General features: G+C 34.9%; 3 protein-coding genes and 1 pseudogene across 5 annotated transcripts; 2 read left to right on the top strand and 2 right to left on the bottom strand.

The window, feature by feature from the left end:
- Window positions 1-2338: 2338 nt before the first annotated feature.
- Window positions 2339-5185, top strand: LOC148202062 (BTB/POZ domain-containing protein At3g50780-like). Its single transcript, XM_088109233.1, has 2 exons — window positions 2339-3646; window positions 4685-5185. The coding sequence occupies exons 1-2, from the start codon at window positions 2393-2395 to the stop codon at window positions 4967-4969; spliced, it is 1539 nt and encodes a 512-aa protein (XP_087965359.1). The 5' UTR covers window positions 2339-2392; the 3' UTR covers window positions 4970-5185.
- Window positions 5186-7916: 2731 nt separating this feature from the next.
- Window positions 7917-10283, bottom strand: LOC148202063 (uncharacterized protein At1g01500-like; annotated as a pseudogene). The gene is made up of 3 exons (XR_015784641.1): window positions 10180-10283; window positions 8983-9816; window positions 7917-8491 (listed from the first exon to the last, which is right to left on the bottom strand). The product of XR_015784641.1 is annotated as an uncharacterized protein At1g01500-like (transcript).
- Window positions 10284-13351: 3068 nt separating this feature from the next.
- Window positions 13352-16202, bottom strand: LOC148202064 (uncharacterized). 2 transcript variants are annotated; one of them, XM_088109237.1, is made up of 3 exons: window positions 16047-16202; window positions 15844-15962; window positions 13352-13843 (listed from the first exon to the last, which is right to left on the bottom strand). In XM_088109237.1, the coding sequence occupies exons 1-3, from the start codon at window positions 16169-16171 to the stop codon at window positions 13824-13826; spliced, it is 264 nt and encodes an 87-aa protein (XP_087965363.1). In that variant the 5' UTR covers window positions 16172-16202; the 3' UTR covers window positions 13352-13823. The 2 variants fall into 2 exon arrangements, with proteins under 2 accessions (XP_087965363.1, XP_087965362.1); XM_088109236.1 differs by lacking the exon at window positions 13352-13843 and adding an exon at window positions 14356-14669.
- Window positions 16203-16336: 134 nt separating this feature from the next.
- On the top strand, window positions 16337-21446 carry LOC148202065 (phenylalanine--tRNA ligase alpha subunit, cytoplasmic-like). The gene is made up of 17 exons (XM_088109235.1): window positions 16337-16642; window positions 16719-16811; window positions 17223-17279; window positions 17697-17752; window positions 17868-17960; window positions 18073-18163; window positions 18662-18699; window positions 18805-18843; window positions 19484-19560; window positions 19644-19728; window positions 19827-19923; window positions 20172-20268; window positions 20391-20462; window positions 20573-20639; window positions 20727-20852; window positions 21015-21069; window positions 21168-21446. Exons 1-17 carry the CDS (start codon window positions 16373-16375, stop codon window positions 21219-21221), a joined length of 1467 nt encoding a protein of 488 aa, XP_087965361.1. The 5' UTR covers window positions 16337-16372; the 3' UTR covers window positions 21222-21446.
- The last annotated feature ends 21 nt before the right edge of the window (window positions 21447-21467 follow it).

Raw genomic sequence — 21467 nt, forward strand, 5'->3', positions numbered from 1 at the left:
AGAGGTATATGAAAAATTTGTTAAAATTCCGATATTTTCGCTTAGCCATTAGGTCTACTCGCTCAGTTAAAGCCCTTTCTCTTAGCCACCAGATTTGCTCGCTCAACAACTAAGTATACTTGATCAGTGAGAAAACCATTGAAACTTACAGACTTAAACTCTCCCAAAAGTCGTTGAACGAGTATATTCTCGCCCAACAACAATCAAGTCAGTGAACTCTTTGATATTGGTCTCACCTAACAAGATTTTGCTCACATAGTAACCACCAAGTCAGTAATTTTTTTTTACTTTGCTTAGCAAGTATATGCTCGTCGAGCGAATCTATGTAATTTTGCTAAACAAAATTTTTGCAAAATTTACGTCATTCCAACCATATAAAACAGTTTAACACTAACTCTAAATGGCTAAAACAACCAACTAGTCACATTAAACACGAATCAATGACTCATTCCAAACATACAAAACAATCTAACACTACTCATCTCTTACCTAACTACTCATATTTATAATGGTGATGATGGACCTATACCCTTCCCTCATTTTAACAATTGTGAAATCATTACTTAATCATGATTTGTTGCTAAAATGGTATTTTAACATGTTAATCACATCCTTAATCCAACATTACAAAGGTTTGGTCTTGTTGCATGTGTGTGGAGGTTTATCGAGATCTTTTGTTGTATATTGTTGAAAAATTTGAATACATGAGAAGTAGTCACTTCCAAGTATTATCAAGACTTTTTTATATATACTATCAATGTTGGGTTCCTAAATTCGTATTCTCAATCCTGATAATACACTATGTCCGTTCTTGTTCATGATATCGATTATGCAAATATTGCTTGTTTTGCAAAAGAGTGTTATATCTGAACAACAAATAAGAGTGATAATGAAGGAAAATAAAAGACATTTAAAATACCATGACTAAAAATACACATACCTTTTTACTATAATTTCTTTCAAAATAATACGTTTTATTGCTAAATTTCATAGTTTTAATTTTCTTTTGGTATTTTTGGTAAACTTGATGAAAAAGAACGAATACCATTAATAATTTTTTTCCTAGAATATCATATCAATAAATCATTCATACAAAATGTTTCGGTATAAAAGTATGGGACCGAGAGACTGACATGCTGACGTGGTGAACCGCTCCCTCACTTCCAAAACTCCTGCTATTGGCCGATCGGTATTGGCATCGACGGTCTTCTTCTTGATGAGGAAGGATGTACCTGCAAAAAACACTCTGACGCTCCAGTTAGGCATGTGGTGATATAAACAGATTATCTGAAAATCTGGTTGGTTGTTTGTAACCTGCTTTATTAATATCTTTAATTAGATATTATATTTGATTATTTTATCATCTGCTGGACTCTTGGTCCAACAATAGCTTAAGCGCTGACTCAATTGCAGCCTGATCTTTGACCTGAGTGGATGGACCAAATGGTGCTGGAATGTTAACCGTTCAACCTCCACTGGGTACGATACACAAAATATTTGTTTTGCTTAAACTGTAGCAATATGTAGCTCCTCAGTATATGAAAAGGGGGTACGTTGAGTAATTCAGATCGGTGTAATTAGTAATACTGTCTTGAGTATAGAGTGTTTGAGGTTGTGTGTTCAGCCAAGAAGCCTGGTTTGATCTTTTAAGCCCATTGGGTAAGGGTAGCGGAATCCATGTTAGAAGAAAGGCTATAATGCTATCCGAACCCATTGTCTTAATTTGTACACCTGCATTACTTGAAGCACCTGGTACCTTTTTTTTAATATAAAAAAAAGAAAAGCAGAAGGAGCAAGGGACCCAGCATCCTTGTCTTGATTTGAGACGTGGCGGCATGTGATTGTTTCATTTCTTTTATTTCTTAGAAAAGAAAACAACTCATGAGATGAGAGATACCGTCTAACTGCTGATGGTTTTGGATAAGATTGTTTTGATTAATAGAATTCACTAGGTGATCCTAGACAGGTGTTTTTTTATTTTTTATTAATAATAAAAATTAATATTTATAATTTCTGCATATTTACAATTTTATCATTACCTACTCATTTTGTGTGTTTTTAGAAATTACTTGTAGTATTTCTGGACAATTAATTATGTTGTACATAAAAAATCTAAGATTATATTAAAAAATTACTAAATTCATCTGGTTATTATTAAAAAAAAGAAAGAAAAGAAAAGTAAAACATATCCACTCTCTCTTAATAAAGAAAAAGAAAATATATTTCATTTTTTTTAAAAATGATAAAAAAAAATGGACAGAAAGGGTTCTTTCTCACCTCCGTCCCCACTCTCCAGCACAATCGTGATCCATTACCTTCCTTTTCCCTCAATACACTAAAAAAAGAAAACTCTAAAAAAGTATTTTCCTCCATTTCGTTCTAATCCATTCCGATGATTCCCAGCGCCGGAATCCCTAAAAAGCGGCAACGAACCGCCGCCCGCCGTTCCTCCTCCACTGTCGGCACCATCTCCTCCGTCTCAGACGTAACCCTAACCGAAATCTCCCAACAACAACACCGTCCCTCTTCCATGGCTGATGACCGTCCCGCTCCAATGGTGGATGACCGTCCCTCGCCCATGGCGGACGACCGTTCCACTTCCTCCACAGATGAAGCTTTCCATTTCAACGACGCTGTCACTGCTGACGTCTTCCTCCGCCTCTTCATGGATTCTCCCTCTCCACTTCAGTCCTCCCCCACCGCCACCGCCACCTCTGATTCTGTTTCCAATTCCGACTTCCACGTTTACCTCCACTCCGACATCCTCCGTCGCTCCAAATATTTCTCTGCTCTCCTATCCGACCGGTGGATTGGCCACGTCCAAGCATCAGATCACGCAACCTCAACCGACGGCGACCGCTTCCTCCTCAACCTCGGTGTTCCCCCTACTGGCTCGATCCAATCTCATCTCACCGTCCTGGAGCTTCTCTACACTAACGACTTCTCTGCCGTGGTGGATAGCGCTTCAACGGCGCTAGATCTGTTGCCGGTGGCGCTGGAGCTTCTGTTCGAGGAGTGTGTGCGTTGGTGCGTGGATTTCCTGGAGGCGGTGCCATGGACGGAGGAGGAAGAGAAGCGAGTGGTGAGATTAATCCCGTTCCTGAGCGAGGAAGAGTCGAAGGAGCTCGTGGCTAGGGTTTCGCCATCGAGAGAGGACTCGTGCGAAGCGATGCTCGAGGGTCTGGTTTCGTCGGCGATGAACAGTTACGGCAACACGGCGTTCGTGAAGGCATTTGTAGGGAAGATACTGAGGGATTTGTCGTCGAGGGAGACGGCGAAGAGAGTGTTGGAGAAGGCGTTCGCTAGAAGCTTGAAGACGGTTAAGGAGTCGTTGGAGGATTATTCGAGTCCAGTGTTCAGAGGGGATCACAACGAAACGGAGGCCATTCAGAAGCTGAATCTGCACAAGGCTTCGACGAATGGGAAACATCTTCTGTGGCTTGTGGAAAGAATGATTGAGCTTAGGGTTGCGGATGTGGCCGTGAGGGAATGGAGCGAGCAAGCGTGTTTCACCGCAGATTTGCAGAGGGCGTTTCGTGATGATTCTTGGAGGAACATTGTGCCTGGCCTTCCTGCTGTTATTCTTAGATGTACCTGCAGGCTCGCCAATGCTGTTTCTGCTGGCACTATTCTCGCTTCTAGACAGGTAGGTTTAGTGTTCACTTTCCTTTGTTCATGAGTTTATTATTCTTTGATTACGCTGTTTACTCAAACATACTCTGGCCTTTGGTGAACAATTGTTGATGTTGTGGTGTGTGGAATCTGATTGCTTAGGTGCAGAAATAAGGGCAATTCAACTTTTGTTATTTCAAATTGTTATGTTGTGCTGTTTGTCTTTGTTGAAATTTAAAGGTTGAATTCGTGAGTTGAGGAGAATGTGGGATTGGAAACATTATGTTCGTACCTGGTATGTGGAATTCATTTACTCCGCTCCCTTCCAAAAGCATATTTGATGCTAAGTTCTCATATTTGGGTAGGAAATGCTGGCTATAGAATTTCTTTTTTTAATCGGAAAAAAAGTATTCTATTGGAGCCCCCCCAATTGTGCTGCTGCTGAGTTGCTCTAAAGGGATTCAGTACCCCTTGAGGGTTGAAGCATTTGATCATCGAACTTGCTAATTGCAATGCCAGATGTGTAAAACTAGATTGAATGGTAATAATAGGTAGTTCATTTTTGGCCTGTTAGACTGGCTTTTTAAATGGACCATTTTAAGCTTTAATTTTTATTATGAACATTTTGCTGGAGCATATAATATAACTTAATAGCAAATTAATGCAAAATAGTCAGATATTAACTGTATTCTCTTTTTAATGCACTCTGGCACGTTTGAAGGCTTTAAAATTATCCTGTACAAACCTGGGATGTATTTCTTTACGTATTTTTGGTGGTGTTTTTTCACCAAAGTCAGAGTTTTACCATGATCATAGTGTTGACCTTAAATGTCAGCCTTTATTGTGTATGGAAAGTACTCAAAGAACTGTAATTAAGTTTGTCCAAGTGCTGCAGCACCTTTGTTATTTTGATTAGAAGATTTCACTGGCATTAAGTATGAGTCTCCCTCCATTTGAGATTGATTTTAATCACATTGCATACCTTCTTCACTGATATTATTGTTTGATATGTCAATATTAGATGTTCTAATTGATTGCTGCATATTGACGCTTACTTTTTTGGTATGTTAAGGTGAGAAGGAAGCTGGTAGAAGACTGGCTACCCGTTTTAGTGGTATGCAAAGATAATGTTTCCCCAATTTCACCGAGCAACAAATCGTTGTATCTGGAACTGGAAGAAACATTCTTACGTATCATCTCCACGTTGCCCATGTCCGATGCTCAAGAATTGCTGCAGCGGTGCCTCAGCTTTTCAACCCGAAACGTTGAAGATTGTCCTCATTTGGTCACTGCATTCAACACCTGGTTCCGCCGTGCAGCCCGACCCCTCAAACCAGATTCTCTCTTTGATCAATAAGTACTTGCTTCGCATGCTGTCAAATATTGTGCATATATGTAAATACTATGTTCAGAAACTTAAACTTTAACACCAACATTGTACATATAAATCCAAATTCCAAAGTAAACTGTCTTGTCTTTTTAGGACAAACCACAGCCAAATTACATAGACAATTTCCTGGTGCTAGTGACTAATGGCTTTCTTGGAAAACATGAGTTTAGTTCTGAAGTTGCATGTATTTTCCAGGGATGAAACGATGCTCGAGACTTTTTTTCACCAAAATCAATATACCTGTCTTGCTATAACTCGTTGCAAATAAAATTATCCCCCCATTTAAAACTCAATTAAAATATGTCGAATATACCAACTTAATATGGAATATGAATATTTTTAATTTGAATTTGACTTTGAAATTCTTACCTGATTCACTCTCTTTATCCTAAATCCGTTTTGGGGGCGAATGTGAACAAAATGGTAAACTAACACTCAATCATATTAATAGTCAAAAGTAAATTAAGTTGTACCATTTGTTACAAAGAAATAACAATATTTATATTTATATTATTATCTTTTAATATCTTATTCACATTTAAATGACATAATGAAGAAACGTGTAAAAAAATAATCACCTTTTAAATTATTCTTAAAATTAGGGAAAGTAGGGGTTTTATTTTTTACCAGAAACAAACATATTGTTTTTCTTCCTATTTGTTCGATCCAATTGTCAGAGTCATCTGGAACAAAAGTCACAATAGGAATAGTCTCTCGAGGGGTATGATTAATACTTTCTGGAGGATTTGAAGAAACGGATCTTCAACCGCTACACGAAAAAGATATGTTTAATCGTGTTAAGAAATTACCTTTAAAAGTAATTCAATCGACTTGTAAAAGATATGTTTAATCGTGTTAAGAAATTAAAAGTAATTCAATCGACTTATAAGATAAGATAAGATTTGTAATTTACAAATAAAAATAAATCATCATAAAAATTTGAAGTATTTAATCATTTGAATTTAAGTAACAGAAATAATGTGTCAGATTAGTTTATTGGATTTGTCATATTTTATTTATAAATTAACAACATTGATTCATACAGCTGATGATATCATTCTCAATTAAAAGAGTAATTAAGATAACATCTAATTCTTTTAATTGTGCCTCTGCCAAAGCATTCTTAAGACCCTTTATTTAGTTACATCTTCTTCTCACCATTGTAGCAGAAGGTCTAACTTGACTTACGAGGAAGTATGTCAGAAGGGCTGAAATTAGAGAGATTGGTATAAATTAAACTATCAAGGATATCTTCAGGAACTTTGAATTAGTTTGAATCTTAAAGTTAATTTTTTTAAAAGTAGATGTGAAACAATTGCAGTGGAAGACTCAAAAGTTGTAGCATTAACCTCACTATTAGATTGCAAGTTTATTTTTGGACGGTTTTTGTATTTGGGAATTCCTATAAAGACAAGTCCCACAAAATTGGATTCATGGAGTCCTATTATAAGGAAGTTTGAAAAGAAATTAACTCTACGGAAATATAAGTAGTTATCCTTAACAGGTAGAGTTGATTTATCAACTCTATCTTAACTTCTTTACTTGTTTTCTTCCTATCAGTTTATAAGGCTCCAAGTGGAATAGCTAGGATGATTTAAAGTATTCAAACTAGATTGTTATTGGGAGACAGAGGAGAAATAAGAGTAAAAGAGGTTAAAATATTGAACCATGCACTGAATAATGGTCCATCTGGAATAATAAGCTTCGATCTTACAAATACATGAAATATGATATATTTGGATACCAAAATTGGACTTGAATAAAAAAAACATTGCTTTACAAGATATATTTAAATATATAAATACCTTCCCACATAATTATAGACAGGATACTGAATGTTTCCAACTTAAGTTTCATTCAATTTTGATATTCGGTTATGGACAAATACATACATTGAATGTTTCTAACTTAAGTTTCATTCAAAAACCATCTGTCATACGAAACTAGCTAAATGAAATTATGTTTAGGAATGTAGACTTTTTGTGAGGAGATTTGATACATCACATTAGCTATATGGCTTTTTCTTGGATTAGATTGAAGAGTAAAACCTTCCATTACATTTTTTCTGGTTTGGAATCTTAATCCTGGTCTAGGCCTTTATGTTTGGGAGTTGTTGTTAGAGTTTATTTAGGCAGGGACTAATGTTTTCAAATTTCAGATGCAGGTTTACATACACAGACAACAGAGGAGTGTAACAGTAATTATGTTTCTATTGCTGCTATGCAGTAATTTAACATATGTAATTGGAGAGGGGTCACATGTTTATACTATTGCATTGATGGTTTCTATTCCATTTGTGATATGTCAATCTTGATACAACTTGTACTTTTTTAATGAAATGTCTTCTATTTGCTTCATACAAAAAATCTACTTGTTTTCAAAAACACAAGTTTTGAAACTCAGCAAAAAATTAGTTGACAGTTGGAGATAAGGTTGAATGTTTGATCTGCATAGCCAATCAACATGCATGCCTACTGCATGAAGATTGGTCACTATTATGCGTGAACCTCAAGCACATACAGAACCTCACTACCTTTAAATTATAAGGTACGCTATTAATTTGGACCAGGAAGGAGGAAGGTCACAATAATTCCATGAACAAACTTTGCACAACCATCCACCTAGGCAGACCTGTAAAGTTCTCTTTTACTTCACCTGTCTTAAACTTATCTCATTCCACATATCATTCTATCTTTTATTTAAATTAAATTTCTATAATAACTTTACTGATTTGAAGAACCAAAATAAATGAATATCAGACAGAATTGTCATGAAAGAAAATACATCTATGTATAAACACATATTTTTTTCCCATTTTTGAAGAGTATGGATCCTCATGTCACCTCTCTCCCATGGAATGCAACCTTCCTCTGCAATTTCTAATTACTCTGTTGAAGGAGGATTATTACTGTCATTAGGAAAATCAAAATTAAAATAATTCTCCCCTAAGTCAAATGGTGATATCACTACCTCATCAGTTCACCACCTTCATAAATAGATACAATATTGGAAAACTTTTTCCTGCTTTACTTTATGTCATCATATAACTGACACATTATGGCACTAAAAATGAACTATTTTACATACAACAACTCCAAAGAAAAAAATAAAAAATAAAAACTCCACTCAGTAGGACAAGATATTTAGCCTCTTGCCTCTGGACCAAGAGGGATATGGACAAAAATAAGGTTAGCTGTCTATGGATTAAGAGGGAGATGGACAAAAAGCAGAGAATTTTAAGCTTTAAAAATAAAACACCAATCAGAACAACCGTCTTCTAAAGTGGCTAGTGGTGCCTTGGTAGGTTTTAACAAGAAGGCCAACTCCAATGCCAATGCCAAGACAAACACTAAGTCCAATACCAACACCGACCCTAACACCAGCATTGAACCAAGAAAGCTCTCCATCTTCACCATCAGCATATGTTGTTCTTGAGTAGAGGCTGTTATAATCTTCATCTTCATATTTGTCGCAAAGGTAATCTGGAGCCTGCATGATTGACATGTAAAAATATTAAGATGGATGGTCTTTAATTTATGAAAAAGAAAAAGGATCTTCTTCAAATTACAATCTTGGTTATCAAATTTCCACATATTCAAGGGAGAAAATTCAACACTCATTATGTAATGCTGATTAGCTAATTGCATTTGTTACAGCGGGGACCAAATTTAAATGAAGAACTAGACATGAATGGTGTCCTTTTCTTGACAGCTAGCCATAAAAAAACAATACATAAGTGAACAAAATAATTTTAGGAAGCAAAGTAATACGATGAAAGCAGATCATAGGTTATTTTCAGGTCTGAAATCCATCAGATATAAATGCTGTGTTAAACCATCCTACTTTAAAATGACTCAACACAGGTGAATTAAGGCAGTAAAAGCAAAGTCATACATACATCAGTTAACTTATGAAATGGCAGACCAAAAGATGAAAATATAAGAAGATCGCTAATATATAACTGCACAGACACTACTTACCTCAAAAGCAAGTGTAGAAGAATGATGCTTCCCATTTTCACTGGCCTCATGCTCTGGAATTACATCCAACACCCCCTTCTTTGCATGCTTTTTCTGAGAAAGCTGCAAGGATTTTGTTAAGATAATTGGAGTACCCAAGAAGGAGCCTGAATGTAGACCTCAATTGATGGGAGATTTGAGTCTGGTGATGGCAATTGTTTTCCCTTAAAGAAGCTAGTGCCTGGAATTATGTATGACTCACAGTTCATGCTCCACCTTTGTCCATTATAACTTTCCCTAACAACACCATTGGTATTCCATAATTCCAAGACACCAGAGAGCAGCAGAACATCTCTATCAAACACTTCAAACTTCACACTCCCACTCATCCTTATGCTATCGGTGCTTACAAAAGTCACTTCTTCAGATTTTCTATCTACCCTGTCTCTTTTGAGAAGTGTTGACATCCCATCAGAATATATGCTAGTTCGAACACCATTAACTTCAAGAAGAGTGTCGGGATTCAAAGGAACATGGTTCAATGTAAGAAACCCAGGAGTGGAATCATCAAGCTCACACTTGCACACTCTTACATAGAATACCTTTATGTCCAGCCAAGGTAATGACCCCTTCAAGGAGGGTTGATAAGAGTGCCTCGCAATAGAGTATCCATCCTCAGTTGATCCATTTCCGTTCGCCTTAGAAGAATTCTCCATAGCCAGACAGTCTAATTCTCCTCCTCACTCAAATTCTTAATTTCCATTGGGACAATAACTTGTGTCAACACTAATCCACATGAAGCACAGACGCCAGCAACGAAGTGAATTCAGTTCAGTTTCATTCACAGAAGAAAATCTGGACAATAGGAGCACAAAAAAGACAATCATTTATACATCAGTATGACAAAGGGAAGGGGAATTAAATCTAAAAATAAAGAACCAACCCCATTAACCTTATGAGACATCTAGATTTCTGAATGAAACAAAGCATAAGAAATAATAAACCGATAATAAAGATTAAAAGCAAACTAATACTAAAATCAAACAAGCACAGTTCCACTTAACACAAGATACAACCCAGTTGAGGAAGATAAAGAAGATGACAGCATCCCACCCAATCAGATAAGGTAACCGTAAAAAAGAAATGGATTCAGAAATCGATATAGTAGATGAATCGAAGAAAGAGAGAGAACAATAAAGCGAATGTAAAGGTTCGAACCTGAAGAAAGAATAACCAAAAAAGAGAGGATAAGAGGGAGTGAAGGAGATAAATCAATAAACTCCTCTAGTATGTACAAATTTGGAGGCTAAATCAGCAGAAAAAACAGTGTCTCTTTCTATAATTCCGTTGATACCCATTTTTTTTAACAGTGAATTAACCACAACAAGACAATCCACCAATTTGCGAAGAAAAAATAAATTCTAAGTGTTTAACCACACACGTACAGTGAAACAAGAGGAAGAAAACGGATCACACACAAAATCACAAAGGAAATTAATTTCCTTTCTATAGAATTAGACAGAATAGCCGGCAAAAGACGACAGAGAAACACGACAAAAGTATCACTAGCAGGAAACAGGACCACGCATTGGTGCGAATACATCACCAAAACCGGAAACGCATTATTTAACACCAACCACCACACCCAAGGCACTCACCAAAGGAAAAAAAGAAAGGAAATTGTAATGGAGCAAAGGAAAGAAAGCTTTTTGGCTAACACCCAGAATCGGTGCCAGGCACGAAACCGAGGAGAGAAAGCGGAGGATCTATCCGAGCACGGAGATCAGACCCAAGTCCTCAAAACAAGGATTCTTCTCTGTTGGTTGAACACGACAGAATGAATCCAGATTATATAGAAATATGGGAAGAATCCAGATTTCATGTTTTTTTTGGTATTTGAAGTGATGAATATAAAATAAAAATTGTTATTTTAATGGAGGAAGTGGGGTCCTTGGGTATCTGTTATTCTCAAGATCTTATCCACGGAAAATAATACATCCATAAGCACAAGGAGAGGGAGATGAGAGAATGCATTGTATGAAGTTTTAAGGGTTGGTGTGTGGGTGAATGAAAAAAAGATAATTCTGATCTGTTTGTGTTTCTCAAAGCCTCGTCCTAATAGCTGTTGAGAGATGTATTTGGATGGATACCTTGCAAAGTTAGAATTGCTAACAAACAAACATACTTTCCGTTTGTTTCTTAATTTTCATTAAAGACGTCAAACTTAGTCTAAATAAGTTATTACAGGTCTAATTTGCCCTTCGTTATCATAAATTATTTACATTTTAAAAAAAATTACCAATAAATAAATAATCACCAATAAATAAAATTGAGGCGACTTTCCTTCGATAGTGTGAATAACATGTGATATCACGAATGACTAATTATTAATTGTTTGATGACATAAAGAAAATGAAAAAGTTGAAAATAAAGATGTTTCTTTTTAAAAGTCATTGTTCTAATCAAATAAGAATTATTGCTATTCATGTCTTTCTTTTGCTTTATTTTTTCCTTTCACAGTAAGAGACAGAGTCTATCATAATCTACTGTACAAAAAATTTAATCCACTGTTCAAGAGTAAATGAAATAAGTTTTTTATTTTGACCTTATTTACTCAATATTTAATAAATATATTAATTTAGTTTTCATGGTCACTCTGTCTATTTTGTTAATATTAAATATCAGTATTTTAAGATAATTATTTGTAAGCAATATTAATTTAAGAGTTAAATTCGTATGATAAAAATAACATATTTATTAAATATTTAGTATTAAAGTACTAGAAAAAAAATAAAAATACTAGTTTTAGCACATGATAATTTGAAAATTAAAAAAAGTCTTTAACCTTAGCTTCATCAATTTAAACGGACTTAGGTTTATGCATATCCTTTTTCTGGTCTTGGTTTTGGTTTAGTTGTTTTTTTTTAGTTTTGGTTTAGTTTCAGACAACTACATAATAAAACTGATGGAGAAGACCAATCTTTCTCGGTTCGTCTAACAAACATCTTCTAATAAAAAAACATTCACTTTCTTTGAAAAAACATTCACTTTCTTTATCCTAAATCCGCTTTGAGGACGAACGTGAACAAAATAGTAAACTAAACACCAAGTCATACTAATAGTCAAAAGTAAATTAAATTGTATCATTTGTTATAATTGAAAGTGTTACATCAACTAAAATAATATTAATTTTAAATATACAAATAAATACGAACCTTATTTTATAAGACTAAAAATAATATTAATTCAGAATATATATTCATATTATAAACTAATTTTATAAACTTAAATTAAATTTAAATTTGAATTTAATTGTTAATATAATCAACATTAGTTAATCACCTATCATCAAACAATAAATATGCAAAAGTAACAATATTTATATTATTATATTTTAATATCTTATTCACATTTAAATAATATAACGAAGATTATGACTAAAATTTATTCTCATAAGATTGGTTAAACATTCATCATCAAACAATATATTAATATTACGTTCGAAATATAAAAAAATAACAATATTTATATTACTATGTTTTAATATCTTATTCACATTTACATAATATAACGAAGATAAATATATATTGAAGTCTTTAAATTTTCCATCAGGTTTAACGTTAATATGCAAACTTTAAAAGTTAATTAATTTTGAAAATTTAAAAATATTTGAATTTAAACATTTTATCAATTATGTGATGGTAAAAAGATGTTACTAAATATTATCTTTATAAATAAATAATAACTAATATCAGATATTAAGTTAAATTATTCATTCTATAAATTTTTTATTATAAAAACTGCCACTAAAATTTAAATTTAGAAATAAACAGACTAATATTTAATATTTTTAAATGTTTAAAAGACTAAAATCGTCTATTAAAAAAACAACTAAACCAAAACCAGAAATGGATTGAATGACAGCCAAGATAGTAGTAATGTTGGACTTCATTTTCCAAATTTAGGAATGTAAGGATGATAATTGTGCACATGCCTATATTGAATTTCCATTTTCCGCTAATCCCTCATTACAAAATTCAAATCTGGAAAATTGGACTACTTCATTCCCACAAAATTACATTAAATGTCTTTTTAGAATAAATGGTTCTAGTACCTCCTTCATTTAAGAAAAGAAGTGTCTTATAATACCTTGTAAATGAGAATTCAAATGGGAACTAGTCTCTGACCTAACTGAAATACCAAACGAATTTAATCAGCAAACCAAACCTTTTGCTAGAACCTCACCCCACCAAAATAGCATAACACTAAGTGCCCGGCATGCATGTGCAATTGGGAAAGTTCGACCCTAACATCATAAAAATAACACCTCCCCATTCCCATAACCTGGACAAAACGTTGAAAAAGAAGAGGGGGAGGATAAAAGCATGGCTCACATAAAAGTCTAGCAGGATGCTAAATACTATACTAACGAAAAAATAAATTCAGCTAAAACTGCCTCCAAATTCTTGGCCGACCATACATGTTTGTGTAATGAAAAAAATCTTCGAAAATAAAAAATCAAATTTTAAGAAAGTTACAGACAATGCTTTCTAGACCAACTGGAACTGGTAAAGAGTAGCTGGGCATTTTATGAAGCATAACTCGAATGGGAGGTGAAAGATTATTCAGCAATATTTGGAATCGTTACCTTATATCACAATCTGGAGGAAATTGATAGGAGGTTTAAATTAGTAATAGAACAGCATTGTTTTTCAAACTGGATTTTGATGCTCCAAGGTGGTATGAAGGGACTCCAATTCATGTGACAGCCACAAAGGAATTAAACCAGGAGTATGGTGTGAGGCAACATTAAGTCTATGGCAACCCCACTATAATTTGATATGATGGAAACCTTTAGTTTGTCACCGAGGAACTGCAAAGTCTAGGACAAATCAACGAAAAATATGGATTACAATCAGCAGGAGGGAATAAAATCCAGGGAATTAAGTTTGAAGCATTTCATTTTCCTTCCCAATAGACAAGACGAAGAAAGAAGTTTCAACATGAAAAAATAAGGACGGAAATATCTAACTCGTGAGAAAAAGACCACATATTATGTCCTCGGTCAAAAATCTAACAGCACAAACCATTGCTCTTCTTGACACCATGAACTTCAAAATTTAAATTTAATGTTACAACTATTATGAAATCACGAGATATTTTAGCTATTCACGTATAAGCAGCCCCAGATTAATTTCCGACAATTTTCTGTTGTCAACTTAGTTTCACTTCTCATTGAGGGCTAAATTGATAGTTAAATACAATGCCATTATAGCATTAAAGTGGCATATGTCGAGAGAAAATAATTGGACAGGTCATGACACTTTAACTAGGAACCAACATAAAATAGATTAAATGACTAAATACACCCCTTTGATCCCTAAAAGATATATCTGCAACAGAAACAACATTTTGACATCCTTAAAGAAGCTTGCATCATATAGTTAATCCTTCCAAAACCATTCAAGAAAATTTTCAGGAAAGAGTAATTATGAGCATGTTGGTCACCTATTTTCAGGCAATCACGAAATTCAATTATAATAATCTGCATTAGGAGATTACAATACAATTGACAAAAAAAATTAAAAGTTTGAAGTTCTATTCCCACACTATGGTGAGACAGAGAGAAACTTATGATTTTCTCTTTCTCATTTTTTTCTTTCATCTTGAATGGATCCAGCTGGCCTGTCACAATGTTTTTTCAAGTCCTAATGCAACAAAGTAAAAGAAGTTGTCAGGATGTGCACAAAGAAGACAGAGGTAATTACCACACTAGGTACCCATCTGACAGTGATACTACCACCAAAGAGGTATTTGGTATGTTCTTATTTTAGACCAGCATGTCAAAACATCTAGAATCTTGTACCCCCACATTCATAATGTAAACGATTAAAGGAAACTTAGGATATTCTGATAACCAAGAACTCCTTCTTGATATGTTACTATAAATGTTTTATAGCAAGGATGGTTCTCTATAATTCCAAAGACATTCACATGGTTTTGCAATAACAAGTTACCAACAACCCAAAAAATATTGCCCCCAGCTCACCAAAGTTGAACTCGTACCACAATCAACTTCAAATTTATGAATATGTAAATGGGACTAGTTTTGTCGAGAAACACTATTTGGTAATATACTACCCTGAACAATTGATTCTAATTATCCGTCAGATTCTTCTAATATGCTTTCATTAGAGGTGGGAACAAGGAATATTGCGGAGTAACACAGTTTATGTTACAAAATCAATGGGAATATATAAAAAACAAAGACATTATATTGGCAGAATAGTAGCAATTTTCTAAGTTTCAAACTAATCATGGCTCATGTATTCTGCGCAAAATCCCTCATTTTCAAAACACTATCACACAGTCAATAATTAGGATTACAACATAAACAGCATATCTATCTCAAATCTCATTCCCTTTCCCGAAAATTTTGATATTTTCACACCAACTTTCTCTTATTGAACGTCTGATATGCCAACTGACAAATCAATGGAATCTGAAATACCATGGCCATGCCTTGTTTCATTCTTCTAAATTATAATCAAAGGCAGAGCTTGAAATAGAGGTGTGAAACGGGAACGTTAATTCCAAAGTCCATGTAATGAGATTTAATTTCATTTTTCCCCATATATTCCTTTGTTTTTAGACTTACAATTATCACTTTCAACAAAATTCCCGTCACAAATTGCGATAATATTTTGAACCTAAATCTAATGGACGCGTGTTATACTAGAACATAATTAGCTCCCGAAAACATCGCTGTTAGCTACAAGCATAGTGCAAAAACAGACAATACAACACCTATGGTACCATTATCGACTCAATTACGAGTAAAAGAACGCGTAGTGTACTTAAGAAGAAGCATAGAAGTAGTACCTCGAGAAAGCAAGCTCCAGCAGGAGGAATCCAGGGCGATATTGGACGTGAGCCTAGCGTTCGCGATAGCACTGTGAAGAGGCATGAACGACTCAACGCTTCTCACAACCGACAAAACCCTATCAAACGCGAAATTCATCCATAATGTCAACCGCAAAAGGCAATGCAGATCAATAAGAATTGTTGATTGAAGCATGCTGTACCTTAAAGCTCGAGGGATGCGTGTTAAGGAAGACGAAGAAAACACAAACTGCGTCGTTGAGCTCTGGACGAAGGTTCCGGAACGATTAGCGAAGGATCTTGACGCGACCCTTACCGCGGAAGCCATTATGCTAGAACCCCGTTAGCCTAACCGGAAGTGGTACTAAAACCCTACTATCACTTACTCAGTCTTGTTTTTTTTTATTGGGCCGGCCCAACACGAGTTATGCGGCCCAATAAGGGCGCCGTACGAAACCTATCTCTCTTATTCCGATTTTGTTTCTAAACGCAGTGTGGTCTGGTGTGCGGCGAAGCTAAGAGTGTGAGAATGGCGGAAGAAGCAGTTCTGGGCTATCTAGAGAAGAACGAGGAAATTACAGACTCGGGTGAGTTCGCAGCTGAACGCGGCATTGACCATAACGAGATCGTGAACGTGATTAAGAGCCTGCACGGTTTCAGATACGTGGATGCGCAAGACATTAAGAGAGAGGCATGGGTGCTAACTGATGAGGGTAAAACCTATGCCACTGTGGGATCACCGGAAGTTCAACTCTTTCTGGCCATTCCCCCGGAGGGTATCTCTAAAGAAGACCTTCAGGTTATTTATATGTCTGTTCACTCTCCTTTCTGTAAATTTATAGGTTTTGTTAATCGAATTTGTTTGCTGGTTGTAGAAAAAGTTGGATCCTTCGCTCTTCAAGATAGGTTGTGCCCAGGCTGCAAAGAACAAATGGGTTGATATGGGAAAACAATTGATTTCTAGAAAGGTACGTTGTGTCTCTTTATTAAGACATTAATATTTTTGTAAGGAAAATTGGGTTTTGCGTGCTTGGACTAGGTTATCAGATAGATGGAACGATTCTCTCTTTATCCGAGTTGAGTCGCCTGAGTCCATATAGTGAATTCATTAGGAAAATCGGTTTTGACCCTTTTTCTTCTCTCTCGAGTTAGCTTGTATTGTGTGCCAGTACATTTGCTATAGGTTGCAGAGAGAGAGTGTGGGTGTGTCTGTGTGTGTTTATTTTCATTATTGCTTTTCTGCAATTCTAGTTTTAGATTTTATTTACTTCGTTTTTTGTGCATTTGCCTGTAGTAGAAGTATACCACATTTTGTGCAGCCTGTGGGGATGACTTCATGATTTACCGAGTATTTTAGAGAAGTCTGTTTCTTGTCGCAGGTTCAACATGTGGATGACAAGGTCAAAGATCTTCTTATTCAAATACAACAAGGGCGGGTATGTGTACTAATATGAATATTTTTTACTGAGAACTTTTTAAGTACTTTTAAATGTTGTGATATACGAGCTATGTTAAATCACTAGCTGGGTACACTACAAGGTAATGTCTTTTGTTGGTACCAACCATTTTTTAAATGGAGTTGTTTTTGGGTATATGCACTCAAGGTAGGACTTATGTGTGGAATAATACTTTGGGGGAAATGGCAAGGTTTTATAGAGCATCATACTCAACTCAACATATGAGACAATTACAAGAAGTGGAAAGGGGGGATTTGTTTTGAACTATTATTATTGTTGAACTTTTCTGCTTCCTCCTTTTAGAGTTTTTTAGAGAATCTTATAGTTTTCTTCAGCAGTTTTCCCTGATAAATTGTCATGTCTGATTAGAAATTTTACCATATGTTGCAAATGCAGAACATTGGTTCAGATGAGATCAAAGCACTCAAAGCAAGAAAGCTCATTGTCCCACAGTAATAATAATTTGTCTTGGTTGTGTTGAATAGTTTTTTGGATATACTTAATGTGCTCTAAATGACTTAAGTATTCTTTCATTATTAAAGTTCTTCTTGGTGTCTTGTGATCTAGAACGTGGAAGGGTTACTCCTTGAAAAAAGGTCCAAATTATGCGCCCAAAAGAAAGAAGGTCGTCACTGACCTGACTCGTGATAATTTTCAGAGGTATTTTTTTTCTTAAACTGAAAGTGAATGGTTATAACCTCCGGATTCAAATGCCTACTTTGTGCAAGACATTATTTGCGTATCTTATGAACTGAGTTTTTTTTTATGTCAGTGGTGAGTGGAAGGAACTAGAGTTCAAGGAGTACAATTATAGTGCTAAAGGTCAGCCTCTTGAGGGTGGCAATCTTCATCCATTGCTGAAGGCAAGGAGATATATCCTGTTCTTTTTTCCCCCCAACCTTTATTTGATATTTAGATTAAACTAATATTAAAATAGTATATGTTATAGAAACTTTGTTCACAATAAATAACATTTATATTCTGGAAAACAAATAAGAATATAGTTTATTTTTACATATTTAAATTTTATACTGAGAAATTTTAGAACTTATTTATGTTATAATGGAGGCGATCTCTTCCTTGTGTTGTGTTATTTGCCTGTCCCTAGCCCAAAAAATTGTGGATGATTGTGCTTGGCTGTTATTGGCAACATAAAACTTCGTCAAATCCGAATGATGTGTAGATAGACAATTTCATTATGACATTTCAGCTTTTTATAGAGCACAATGACAATGGTTAACATACTTAGCCGACCTATGGGGAGAAGAATTTTGTTATTAATAATGGCAATACTATGCCCAAAAAAATACTTTTGACAATATTTAATGTGTTTAATACTTCTGAAATTTCTCTGCTTTCAGGTACGATCTCAGTTGAAACAGATTTTCCTCTGCATGGGGTGAGTTCTATATTTGTTATTTTGGAAGTACGAAGTTTTTTGTGTTAAATATTCACTTCAAATTAAAAGTTTAACAGTTTTTAATCTTAATTTTTCGTACTGCAGGTTTGAGGAGATGCCAACAAATAATTTTGTTGAGAGCAGGTAATTGTTTGAAAAAATTTATATATTAAGCTCCTTGTATGTACCCTTTCAACTAAAACAAGATATCCGGTGTTAACCAAGGTTTTCAAGCAAGCAGGTGAAACAAATGTTCCAAGTGTTTGAAGGCAGGTGCCTCTTTAGCAAATCTTCAGTATAACTGAAAATCAAAGAAATGTCCTAGACTTTGGACATCTCAACTGTTAGAGATTTTAATTCAGAAAATAAAATTCTCCCCTTCCAAGAATGAATGTAGCTTTTGTTTTGTTGGAGTATTCAAAGATGATATTATCTTCTGTAAACTGTTTCATTGGACCTTTGAATGACATCAAAGTAACTAGTGGAGCTATTTCTCTTTTGTTATCATAGAGAAATGACTTGGAAAGGTTATTTTTGTAGTAACTCGAGACCTGGAGAAGAAACTCTTGTTCTATATTGTGAACAATGCATTGCAACATCATAATAGAAGTTGCATTTATATATTTTCTAAATCTAGATTCATTTTGTTAAATCTGTGCCCTTGACTCTTATATGTCTTATGTAGATAATAGATTTTATCTTTAAAAGTATTAAATCTAACAGGCTATATAATGTTATAAGTTTTTTCTCATCATAAATTTTACATCTGAATGAAAATCTGCAGCTTCTGGAACTTTGATGCCCTGTTCCAGCCCCAACAACACCCAGCTCGTGACTCACATGATACGTTCTTTTTGGAAAGTTAGTAAAACCTTAGTTGTTTTCGTCATGCTAATCTTGTATCATCTGTTTCTATTCTGAGAACGTGAAACACATGTCTGCAGCTCCTTCAACAACAAAGGAATTGCCAGAAGATTATGTTCTGAGAGTGAAGCAAGTTCATGAATCTGGTGGTTATGGGTCTAGAGGGTATGACCTTGACCGAACTCAGAACTTATAGCATTGGCTATTTACTATCAATAGAGGGATATGCTTTCTGTAAAACATTGCAATTTCTTTCTTGGTAGATATACATATGACTGGAAGAGAGAGGAAGCAAATAAAAACCTCCTGCGAACCCATACAACTGCTGTTTCCTCCAGGATGCTTTACCAACTAGCACAGGTATCTGTATGAACTTGCTGGTGCCATGTGCTTGTGGATGCATATCATTACATACTGTTTGGTGCCGTTCAGGCCCCCTACTATTCTTACTCTTCCTGATGATTTTAGATGAAATATCTTAATAATGTCGACATATTGGTTTCAGCTGGACTAATGACACATAATACGTGATTATCTTCCAAGTTTCTAGCTCTGAATTGTATATTGCATGATTCCTTATTTTGCTCTGCATTTTGATATATATGCAGAAACCATTTGCCCCCAAAAAATATTTCTCTATCGATCGTGTATTCAGAAATGAAGCAGTTGATCGGACACATCTTGCGGAATTCCACCAAATAGAAGGTATTTTGGAGCTATCCTGACCCTGTGATTTTAACTCTGCAAATTGTTCATGCACAAACGAAAACAGATTACCTTTGGTGGTCCTATTTTTATGCATGTTACAATTTTATGTTTTAATTCAGGTCTTGTATGTGATCGGGGACTCACTCTGTCCGACTTAATAGGAGTCCTGCATGATTTTTTCTCACGCTTAGGTAATGTTCTCCTGTACTGAAAAAGATTCAAATGTTAATGAACGATTGAAAGGCTTTAGTAGATTGAAAGGCTTTAGTAGTAAGTACGATTATTCTGTTATTGAGTTTAGGCATGACCAAACTGAAGTTCAAACCAGCTTACAATCCATACACTGAACCTAGCATGGAGATCTTTAGGTGAGTCTTTCTGTAATGATTACTTGGCATGTCCTTATCTGATTTTGGATATCCTGAGATAACTTATTGATCAAGTACTTTCAACAGTTATCATGAAGGTTTTAAAAAATGGGTAGAGGTGGGAAACTCCGGCATGTTCAGACCTGAAATGTTGCAGCCGATGGGACTTCCTGAAGATGTCCAAGTTATTGCGTGGGGGCTTTCCCTTGAAAGGTGAGAAGAGCCATACAACACTATTACCATTACTGAGAATAAAAAGAATTAATTTCTAAAATTTAAATTCTCATTATAATATTGCCGCACCAAAACGACAAATAACGGAGCTTATAAAATGTAGTGCAACATGTTGATTTAACTTGTTTTACCTGGAAACAGGCCAACGATGATACTATACGGGATCGATAACATCAGAGATCTCTTCGGACACAAGGTATTTTTAAGGGATAAATGCAATCTGGTTATTTTTTGTAGTTTAAATTAAATATTTTTTAAACATACCCAGTGATGTTTTTTTTTTTGTTTTCGCAGGTGGATCTTGGGCTCATAAAGAAAAATCCTATATGTCGTCTTGGAATTGATTAAAGTGATTCATGTGTATCTCTTGTATTTCTTATGAGTTATAGATTGCAATTTATTTTGCCCCTTAGGTTAAACACTTCCTGTAGATTATTAGTTCGATTTTGTATAAGAATTTTGATACGGGAGAAAGTTAGGCCTTTTTGTGTTTATTTTTTCTCGTGTTCTGAAAAATAATTGACGGAAAAGCTGCTAAATTTAAATTTCTTGTAGTTGAGATTTTACGATGAAGTTATTACATTGCAACGACAG

Source organism: Vigna umbellata, chromosome 3 (assembly GCF_029865625.1).
Source record: "Vigna umbellata cultivar VRB3 chromosome 3, Vumbellata_1.0, whole genome shotgun sequence".
NCBI classification, from domain to species: domain Eukaryota; kingdom Viridiplantae; phylum Streptophyta; class Magnoliopsida; order Fabales; family Fabaceae; genus Vigna; species Vigna umbellata.

Bases quoted from the DNA above. Each gene is read 5' to 3' on its own strand.
- LOC148202065 (XM_088109235.1), top strand. From the start codon at position 16,373: ATGGCGGAAGAAGCAGTTCTGGGCTATCTAGAGAAGAACGAGGAAATT. The intron at 16,812-17,222 runs GTACGTTGTGTC...TTCTTGTCGCAG, and splicing joins AACAATTGATTTCTAGAAAG to GTTCAACATGTGGATGACAA. The intron at 17,280-17,696 runs GTATGTGTACTA...TTGCAAATGCAG, and splicing joins TTCAAATACAACAAGGGCGG to AACATTGGTTCAGATGAGAT.
- LOC148202062 (XM_088109233.1), top strand. From the start codon at position 2,393: ATGATTCCCAGCGCCGGAATCCCTAAAAAGCGGCAACGAACCGCCGCC. The intron at 3,647-4,684 runs GTAGGTTTAGTG...TGGTATGTTAAG, and splicing joins CTATTCTCGCTTCTAGACAG to GTGAGAAGGAAGCTGGTAGA.
- LOC148202064 (XM_088109237.1), bottom strand. From the start codon at position 16,171: ATGGCTTCCGCGGTAAGGGTCGCGTCAAGATCCTTCGCTAATCGTTCC. The intron at 15,963-16,046 runs GTACAGCATGCT...CGCGTTTGATAG, and splicing joins CGCATCCCTCGAGCTTTAAG to GGTTTTGTCGGTTGTGAGAA. The intron at 13,844-15,843 runs GTACTACTTCTA...GATTTGTCCTAG, and splicing joins CTGGAGCTTGCTTTCTCGAG to ACTTTGCAGTTCCTCGGTGA.